At 50.8% G+C, this 10,366-nt stretch overlaps 1 protein-coding gene across 1 annotated transcript; it reads right to left on the reverse strand.

Annotated features, from left to right (window-relative positions):
• Window positions 1-2,343: 2,343 nt before the first annotated feature.
• LOC311578380 (nitric oxide synthase, inducible-like) lies at window positions 2,344-10,113 on the reverse strand (the record flags this gene model as incomplete). Its single annotated transcript, XM_084748211.1, has 7 exons — window positions 2,344-2,737; window positions 4,266-4,460; window positions 5,243-5,391; window positions 6,691-6,812; window positions 7,218-7,305; window positions 9,769-9,927; window positions 10,110-10,113. 7 exons carry the CDS (start codon window positions 10,111-10,113, stop codon window positions 2,639-2,641), a joined length of 816 nt encoding a protein of 271 aa, XP_084604337.1. The 3' UTR covers window positions 2,344-2,638.
• Between the last annotated feature and the right edge of the window lie 253 nt (window positions 10,114-10,366).

The following is a 10,366-nucleotide window of genomic DNA, read 5'->3' on the forward strand; positions in this document are numbered from 1 at the left end:
CTCACACATACCAGGCAAGTGCTCTGCTAGTGAGACAGACGCCTACCTCTTCTCTTACATTTTTTTTTTTCTGAGACAGGTCTCACTAGTTAGCCAGGTTTGGAACCACTGAAGGCCTTAAACTTGGAATTCTCCAGCTTTCCAATTAGCTGGGTTTGCAATCTTGCCCCACCATCATCTTAATCCTATTCAGGCACAACTGAGAAATGCTATTAGCTACCACATGTCCTTGCTTCCCTCAGCACCATGGACAGCACCAGGCCTTGGACACATTTGTTGAGTCACTGGATGGATACTGGGGGATGGGGGGGGGACAGCTCCTTCTACAATCCTTGGCCCCTTCTGCAGGGGTGAGACCTAGGGCAGAGCCTTCCTGAGACCTTGACCCTTGCCCTGTCTTAGACAATGATGTGCTTGGGCCCTGGGGAGGCAGCTCAGTTGGCAGAGTGCTTGCTTAGCATATGCACAGCTCTGAGTTTGACCCCAGCACTGCATAACCTTGGGCACAGTGGAACTTGCTTGTAATCTCAGCACTTAGGAGGTGGAGGCAGACGGACTTGAAGTCTAAGATCATAGGCTTCAAAATACGGCCACAGGGTGTATTTAAGACCATCTTTTTAAAGAGACGTGTGTGTGTGTGTGTGTGTGTGTGTGTGTGTGTGTGTGTGTGTGTTTGTGTACTGATTGTTCCCCATGACCCGTTTAATGAGTTTAGCCAGCCATGCCCTGGCACCCAGGCAGCCCATGTTTAGTTCTCTTTGGTGATACCTTGGTGTGAAGGGCACCACCATCCTGACCTGCTGGGAGGCCATGGGCTCCTGCCTGCACCAATCAGCACAGCTCCTTACCCCACAGCATCACTGCCTTTCCCTGCCTGCACCAGGTGGAGCTGAGCTGGGGTTCCTACCAGCTTCCCTCTTCCACATCGTCAGGAGCATCAGATGGAGCAGAAGAGCCAGGAGGGAGGGGCCACCAGTCTCTCCTTGCCCATGGAAACCCCCCCCCCTGCCTCTGGCAGCTATGCACAGAGTGGCCTGGAGTCTAGTCACTCTCATCAGAGTTTCCCTAGTGCTCACGTGCCCTGAGTCATCTGAGGAATCTTGTTAAAATACAGACTGGAGACTGGGGGCTGGGAGACTCTCAGATGGTAAAGTGCTTGTTCCATGTTTCCACCCCCAGCACCCACATAAGCTAAGCTAGCTGTGGTGATGTGTTCCTGACATCCCTGTGCTGGGAAGGTACAAACAGGCAGAGCCCTGGAGCTCAGTTGCTGTGGACCTTCTCTGCCAGTGAGCTTCAGGGTCAGTGAGAGACCGTGTCTCAAAAGATAAGGTGGACAGATATGAAGGAGCACACTAGGCTAGGTGTTGGTGACACATACCTTTAATACCAGCACTCAGAAGGCAGTGGCAGGCAGATCTCTGAGTACAAGGCCAGCCTGGTCTACAGAGTAAGCTCCTGTCTCAAACAAACAAACAAACAAACAAACAAACAAAAAATATACTCAGAATTGCCTCTGGCATCCACAACTTGCACACACATTCTCACTCACTTGCATGAATAGAAAGATGTACATACCACAGACACACGTAGACACCATGCACACACACATTTACCATACACACATACATCACACACATATACACCACAAATACCCCCCACAAACACATACACACATACTATACATGCAAATACAGACACACACACACACACACACACACACACACACACACACACACACACACGACTCTGGATTAGCAACTATGGGAAGGAACCAAAGCTGTTTTTTCTTTAATTTGTCTTTTTGTTAGACAAGGTCACACTTTGTACCCAAGTTGGTCTTGAACTTGCAATTCACTCAGAGCTGTGCATATGCTAGACAAGCACTCTGCCAACTGAGCTACCTCCCTAGGGCTCAAGCACATCATTGTCTAAGATAGGGGCAAGGTCTCAGGAAGGCTCTGCCCCAGGTCTCACCCCTGCAGAAGGGGCCTTGTGTGTGAAGCATAGCTCCAGGTCCTGACCCGAGCTGCCTTGCCATGACCACAGGACAAATGCACACTTCATCTGCTGTCCCCTGGGCATCTGGTTAGCATGTTCCCTCATAGGGCATCAGTGCCAAGATGCCCACCAACCCCAACCCATCCATTCCTTGAGAATGCTTTCACTACAAAAGTCGAGCAACACAGGGTGATTGAATTTTATATAAATATTTCATTGAGGAATTATACAATGGAAGGCCCAAGTGCCCCCTTTTGAGTAGACAAAGATGTTTATTTTCTTAAATACAAAGTATAAAATAACTGTGTACAATGCAGCCAGACAGCTCTGCGAGGTCACCCAAAGTGCTTCCATCAGGAGGTTCATTTTTCTCTGCTCACAGCTCCAAGGGTCCAGGGAAGAGGGTGGGGGGAGAAAAGAGGGAGCAGAGGAGGGGAGGGGAGGGAAAATAAGTGAACAGTGGGGAGGGAAGGGAGAGTCAAGTAGTCCAAACACTACTGTGTCGGGCAGGCATGAGAGGGATGCAGTGAGGGCTTTGGGGGAAATTGTATGTCTCTGTCTAGCCAGGCCCCTAGCAGCTGGGGGGTTGAATCCATCACTGAATTCTGCTTCAGAAGCTGTAACTCCTTCTGATCTGTCAGAGCCTGGTGCCTTTGGGCTGCTCCAAGGTGCTTTCCTTTTTCGCCCCATAGGAAAAGACTGCACCGAAGACATCTTCATGATAGCGTTTCTGGCTCTGTGAGGGGAAGGAAGCAGAGGTCAAGGTGTCACCCTTCTGGCCCAGCCACCACATCTAGGCTGGGACTAAACCCTGGGCTGCAACAGCTCCCTGGTGACACAGGCACTGGCTAGCCCTGTGCTTTCCCCCGTGTCTGAATTGCTGCAGTTGCACCCAGGTTTGGTTTCCCATCAGCCCTGTGTGTGGCCCACTGCAGCCTCTTCCCATGCTTCATGCATGGATGGCATTCCCACACCTGCCTAGTGCTCATTGCACACGCACCATTGGGTGTGAGCTTTGAGCTCAGCATGTGCTGGGCAGCCTGTGCCTCCCTAGGTCTTGAAGTCAGAGCACACAGCAGCAGGCTGAGGGCTCCAGAAGAAAACTTACAGTAAAGCCACCCGCTGCATTTGCGGACCCAGAAGTGTGTCCCAAGTGATCTGGCCTTGGAAACCTTAGTGCTCTAGATCAAGACTGGGCCATTTCATATGCTAAGCAATGATTGGTCTGCATCCCCAGTCCATGTTTTCTCTTTTTATTTATTTTATTTCATTTTGGTTTTTCATGACAGGGTGTCTCTGTGTATTTTCCTCAACTGTCACCTCCCAATGGCCCCTTCCCCAAACACCTTCATGAAATGGAGCCCAAGTTCACTCTGAGCCGCTGCTCTGCATAATTGGTACCCTGTGTTTTATTTCATCACTCTTGCAGAGAGTGAGCTCCGTGTAGGGAGGCTTTTTGCTTTTGGGTTTCTGAGACAGGATGTCATTTAGCCCAGGCTGGCCTTGACCTGACTGTGGAACCAAGTTTTAAACTTGAACTCCTGATCCAACTGCCTCCACTTCCTTAGTGCTGGCATTACAGGCGTGCACTGTAACCTGTCAGAACACTGACCAGTTTCTACCCGTTTTTTTTTAACACCTTTTACCTTTATCACATAGCCTGTGATTAATATAAATATGGAGTATAAGTATGAGCCTTATAGTCAGGCTTAGGAATCAGAGATACAGAGATACTGGCTCTCACATTCATTGCTGTGGCACCAGGACCCCTTCCATCTGCTAAGTGATGTCAGAGTCATTCTCCCTCATAAAGCCATTAAAAGTGCAGAAGGAAATGTCACACGACTATCCTTGGTGACCATATGGCACAAGGTAGGCCCTGATACCAGGAGTCCTTCCTGCAAGGAGTGAGGGCCCCAAGCCAGCACCTGCTATAAATAAGTCTGTTTCCCATACCAAACAGGTAACTGGCCTCCCAGGCTGGTCTCCACTCCAATCTGCTGTGTGGGTAATTTGTTCAGGGGTGTGGAGGAGCAGAAACTGCTCTTAGAAAGGGAACACACTGGCTGATTCTCAGCTAGGTGACAGCCAGTGTGGTATAGAAAGTCTGGCCTCCAGGAGCACAGCCAGCCAGCTCAACCAAGGTTTCTCAGGTTGTGCAGAGGGTCTCAGGGCACCCCCAATTCTGCTGCTCTGCTCCTGCTTCCAATAGCATGCGACCTTGGCCTACACCCTTCTCGAGGGACCCACCCCAGCTCCCATACCTTGAGCTGGAAGAAATAGTCCTCGACTTGTTCCTCGCTCAAGTTCTGCTTGGTGGCCACCAGCTTCTTCAAGGTGGCAGCCATATCCCGAGCCATGCGCACATCTCCACAAACATAGAGGTGGCCCTGCTCCCTGTGGAGCACTCTGAGTACCTCGTCGGCCAGCTGCTTCTGCAGGATGTCTTGAACATAGACCTAAAAGTAGAGGACATGGTGGGACCAGCTGTAGACACTGAGGTGACTGTGGTCAGGCAGGCAGGGCATGGGGAGGGGGGAAGGGGCCTTAGCAGCTTCAGTCAGGGCCTCACCTCAGGATACACAAGTATCCTGTCTAATCCTGGTTGAAGGAACCCACAGATCTTCCCTGAGTTCACTGCATTTCAGAGACACTTCCATGAAGCTAACGGCCCTGCCTAGAGCTCTGGGACCTGCTGCCTATGCTGCAGAAGAGGGGACTTCCCAGTGTGGATCAGTCCCAGCTCTGATGTGTGGCTGGGGTACAGGCTCCCAGGCTCCCCGTTTATAAAAAAGGTCCTGGAGTCCGTCAGGATTCTGCTCTTTTCCCACATAAGATGGCAAGTGGTCCAGCCATTGGATCCAAAGGGGTCCTCAGGGAAAGTTCCCTTAGGTTCTGAGCTGAGAGTCTGTACTGAGTGTTCATGGCCCTGGAGCAGAGGCCCATGTGAGGCCCCTGTGGGATCAGCTCCACCTTCCAGTCTTGCTGAGCCAAGCATAAAGCCACCCTACAACACGTCTCCCAGCACAGCCTGCATCCCAGGGTTGCCTGGCACCTGCAGCTGAGTGCACTGTGGAGATGAAGCCACAGTGTGAGTCTCAAACCTCTCTGGGCTTCATTGTCTCATCATAGTGTTCTTCATATCACTCTGAGGCTGTGCAGCTGTCTCCTCTTTAGAGCAGAGGAGATGAAGGCTCAGAGAGGGAGGGCTGTGCAGCCAGCCTGGGCATGGCTGACTTACCTTGGGCTTGCCAGGAAGCCTGGAGTAGCCTGTATGCACCTGGCACAGAACTCCCCTGTGGACCATCTCCTGCATCTCTTCCCGATAGAGGTGGTCCTCCTCTGGGTGCCTGCACCCAAACACCAAGGTCATGGGACCTCCTTTGAGCCCTTAAGGCAAAAACAAACAAACAAACAAACAATGAACCAGAAGTTTGCAGTTACCACAATGGCCAATAGAGGACAACCCATGACCACCTGGGTGCCCAAGTGCATGTTTCTGATCTGGTATTATCCCAGTTTATAGTTAACACAAGCACTCTTGGAAAAAACACGGCTCAGTATCATTTATGATTATGTCAGCACATTTAAATTTTTTTCCATATTATACTTTCATTTTACTTTTTCTTTTTCAAATATTAGGATAGTCAGTTCTTGGGAGTTAGGGGCGGAAGGACTGATTGCTATAAATGTGGGGCCACCTTGTCTATATAGTGAGTTATCAGTCCAGCCTGGGCTAGAGTAACAAGATCCTGTCTCCGATACATATAGGTGTGTGTGTGTGTGTGTGTGTGTGTGTGTGTGTGTGTGTGTGTGTGTGTATGAAACATGCGAAGGACATTCTTTTAGGGAAATATCGAATCTCTGTGGCCTTCTTTTGTGAAAACCATCTCTCCTGACCCAGCTCCTACACCAAATGCAGCTGGTGAGGCCTCAGGTGTCTAGGACAACCAACCACCTCCTGATGCTGTTGGCTGTGCTGGACTTCATGTGCAGGGACTTGAAGGTCAAACACTGCTAAAGGTTTCTTCCACAAAAAGCCTCATTCGAGCATTCCAGGCATAGAGCCATCTTTCTTCAAGGCTCTTTACCAAATGAACAGAAAGAGTCTTCATGTGAAACCGATTCCTTTCATCTTCTACCTCTGGGGACATCTTCACAGGCTCACTCTGTGGTTTATTTAACGGGTGACACCAACAATGAGGGCGGCATCCAAAAGCCTTCACAATGGGCTGCTGAGGTGGCTCAGCACTTAGAGACACTTGCCGTCAAGCATGGCAAATTGAGTTTGATTCCTGGGACCCACATGGTGGAAGGAGAGAGGCAAGATGACCTGTGACCTCCACATGTGCATCAGGACACTCCTCTAAATACATGGCAATGAACTAGGGCTGGAGAGATGGCTCAGAGGTTAAGAGCACTGTCTGTTCTTCCAAAGGTCCTGAGTTCAATTCGCAGCAACCACATGGTGGCTCATAACCGCCTAACATCAGATCTGGTTCCCTCTTCTGTCCTGCAGGCATGCACAAACAAACAAACAAACAAACAAGGAGAGAGGAAGTAGGCAGGACACAAACACCAAGTCTATGCAACTACTTATGGGCTACAGTGTAGTAATGTGATGTGCACGTCCTGTGTCATGGTCAGATCACGGTGCCTGGCATACTCCCTTCCTATTGAGAGCTGTACCTCTGTGCTGGGAGTCATGGAGCCTCTGCTGCCAGAAGCTTCGGAAGGGAGCAATGCCTGTGCCTGGCCCAACAAGGATGCAAGGCCGGGACGGGTCCTCAGGGAGCTGGAAGCCATCGACACTGCAGAGGCAGAAGCAGAAAGACCCCGGTCTTCAGATGCCCCCGGGAGAAGCACGCGCAGGACAGGGCTGGGGGCCTGGGCCCCTGTTAGGGTGGCACTGTCATGGATGGAGGGGGACACTGATTCCCAAGCCCTGGGCACAGCTTTGTCCCCCCTGCCTGGGCACGCCGTCTCCCCACATGCTAGTTCTTTGGTGAAGGATCCAGCCCTGTGTACGTTCTCTGGATCCCACCATTATCCTTGCCATAGGCTCCACCACCCCTGTAGCCAGATGGGAAATGAGGAGACGCATAGCTACCCCGCATCCCTTTATGGGCAAGGGCAGCACTGAGTTCTCGTTCCTACCCTTGTACTGCAGAATCCCCAGGTACCCGGGCCTCCAGAGGGCCCTGAGTGGTGCTTACCTTCGCACAAAGCAGGGCACTGGGTCCTGGGGCTTCAGGCTACTGACCCAGGTGCTGCAGACACCATGGTGCAGGGGACCCTGGCCATCTGCAAGGGGAGCACGTCCTGATCAACCACCCGTGTGGCCTCATGCAACCCAGCTGCTGCTTTTCCTACACTGCCGAGCCCTCCTGTGTGCCTCGTCCCTGAGAGAGCAAGAACCTTCTCCCCCAACTCCCCACCAGAGCAGGGAGGACTATAAGGGACCCGGAGAGCAACTGCTCCTTTTGCCATTATAGAAACTGAGTCACAGAGGAAAAAAAAAAAGGATCAGGTGATTAAAGTCATGGTAGACTCAGCCCCATTGCGCCTCCTTCCTTCTTTCTATCTGTCTTTCTTTCTCGAATTTGTTTGTTTATTGTATGTATACATATGAATGCTTTGTCTTCATGTACACTTGCATGCCAGAAGATGGCATTGGAGCATATTACAGATGGTTGTGAGCCACCTTGTGAGTGCTGGGAATTGAACTCAGTACTTCTGGAAGAAGAGAGTGTTCTAAACCGCTGAGCCGTTTGTCCAGTCCCTAGGCCCATCACTTTTAAGCTAGAGCATCTCTCAAGTATTTGTCCAGGATCCCTTCCAGTTCCCACCCCACCCGCCACCAAGTCTCTTCCCACTGCAGTGTGAGGTGATCCTCCAGAGCTGGCCACTGCTGGGTGTTCTCATGAAAGAGCCTGGGGAAAAGGGGAGGTCTTCTACTCACTCTGTCTTTTCTGGCATCTCAATCTTCTACAGCAGCCTTTGCTGGGATTATATGTACCCCAGTTTCCTCTGAGTTACACCCACTTCCCCCATGACCGGACACACTAAGGAGGCCTCTAGTGACTTGAATAGTCCTTTGGTTCTGTCCTACATGAATTAGCCTTCAAAGGATTCACCTTTGTCTCTTTTCTTGTCCAATGGGGAGGTATGGCCAGTGAGGCTCTGCCCAGGATTTAGGAGCTGTGTGTTTTGCCAAGCAGAGTGGGCTCTGAGGCATGGAACATTCCCAGCCTTTCCAGATCATACAGAGCTCAGTTACAGAAGGTTAGAAGAGGGAGGCCCATCTGGTGGAGGATCCAAGGCTAAGTGACAGAACCCTGGACCATCTAGTCTATGGTAGCTTCACAATGCCCCACCCACTCCCTTGTGATGCCGTAGTGCTTCTGGGCAACCACACAGTCATATCTCTAAGTATTTGCACACCTGAACACTTTTCCACGAGGGCAGAGATGTCTAACGAGGTTCCACACCCAGCGTGGCCCCAGCATAGAGGTGGGACACAGTGATCACAGAATAAGTGCATCGAGGGAGAGAATAATCAATGAAAAATGTTCATACATCCAGGTGCATCATTAGGATGACCAGGAATTACTGGACTCCCCAACTGTTCAAGGCTCGTCACGTTTGATCCTACTCAGCAATGAGAGACTGAAACAGTGGTCCAGCACTTAAACTCCCTGAATTTGAGCCTCCATTTCTTAACAGTGTGACTCTGAATAAGTGCTTAAATTTCCGTCATTCTTTTTTTGTTTTTGTTTTTTCGAGACAGATTTTTTTCTATTTAGCCTTGGCTGTCCTGGACTCAATTTGCAGACCAAGCTGGCCATGAATTCAAAGTTACATGTGTCTCTGCCTCTCTAGGTGTAGGGATTACGGGCATGAGCCACCACACTGGCTTTCTCCACGCCTCTGTTTTCTCCCATGTAAAAGCACATCTCCCACACTTAGAGATGGGAACAAAGGAGTGAGCCTCATGCCTGCCTCATGACAATGTACCCTACACAGCTTCTCACAAAACTGACAACTCTGGCAGGCGGCTGTCACTGAACCATGTAGCTGATAAAGTGACACATCTCAGGGTGTTAAACAGCCACTGTGGTTGTTAATCTTGGTCATCAACTCGACACACACAGGAAAAGGGACACTCAATTGAGGAATTGCCATCAGAATGACGTGTGGGCATGTCTGTGGGGCATTTTCTTCACTGCTAATTGATGGAGGAGAGTCTAGTCCACCATGGGCAGTGCTGTTCCTGGGCAGGTGGTCCTGAGTTGTGTCAGGGAGGAAGCTGAGCGAGCCAGAGGGAACAAACCAGCAAGCAACGTTCCTCCATGCTTCCTGCCTTGGCTTCCCTTGATGATGGACTGTAACATGTAACCTAGCAATCCCTTTCTTCCCCTAAACTGGACCTTCCCCTACAGGCGGTCATGGTGTTACCACAGCAACAGAGAGCAACCTAGAGCAGCTGCCTTGAAGGGACAAATTCCATCCACGGGCTAGAATTGCAGACTAATTGAAAAGGAAAGAGATCAGAGCACCTCAGTAGTACTGTGACCTAGAGATGGGGCAGCAACTATGCCTATGCCTCAACACACACACACACACACACACACACACACACACACACACACACACGTCACAGTTAGAGACTCAGGAGGATGCTCTCAGGGGTTGAACTCTGAGCTTTTGTTCCCTCCAATCAATGAAATGCCCCTGCCTCATCCACCAGCCAGACCCTCACCTGACACAAGGCCTCCAGCCGCTGCCTGTCAGCCTCTTCCGTGGCCAGGCTGGCCAGCTTGTGGAGCTGCAGCTGGGTGGGAGGGGTAGTGATGTCCAGGAAGTAGGTGAGGGCTTGGCTGAGTGAGCATGGGGGCAGCCTCTTGTCTTTGGCCCAGTAGCTGCCTGAATGGAAGGAAGAGATGCTGTCAGGATGGGAAAGGCCCTACTTGGGTCTCTCATTCGATGTCTAGCCTCCACCTGCAAGGAAGGGAAGTCTCTGACATCTTGGCTCCAGAAAAGAGTGAAGATGGGGACTTGGTGCTGAGACACCAGGGTAGGCTGATCAATTGCTCCCACATGGGCACCCATATTGACTTTGTCTCACAGACAAACCACATCCTTCTGTGGCCCAGCCTTGAGTCTCTGATATTCTCACAAAATGTCACTGGTTTGTGTCACTAACAGCAAACTCAGTGACTAAGACCACTGGGGAGAGTCTGGTTGCTCTTAGGGAGAGGTTTATGGCTACAGTCCCCTTGGGCACTAAAGCAAGAGGCTCTTGGTGAACCGATCAGCTCCCACGGTGTGGGGTGCACTTCTCAACACCGATGCTGTGGGAATA

The sequence above is a fragment of the Acomys minous genome, assembly GCF_964271855.1.
Source record: "Acomys minous genome assembly, chromosome: 12".
Classification (NCBI taxonomy): Eukaryota; Metazoa; Chordata; class Mammalia; order Rodentia; family Muridae; genus Acomys; species Acomys minous.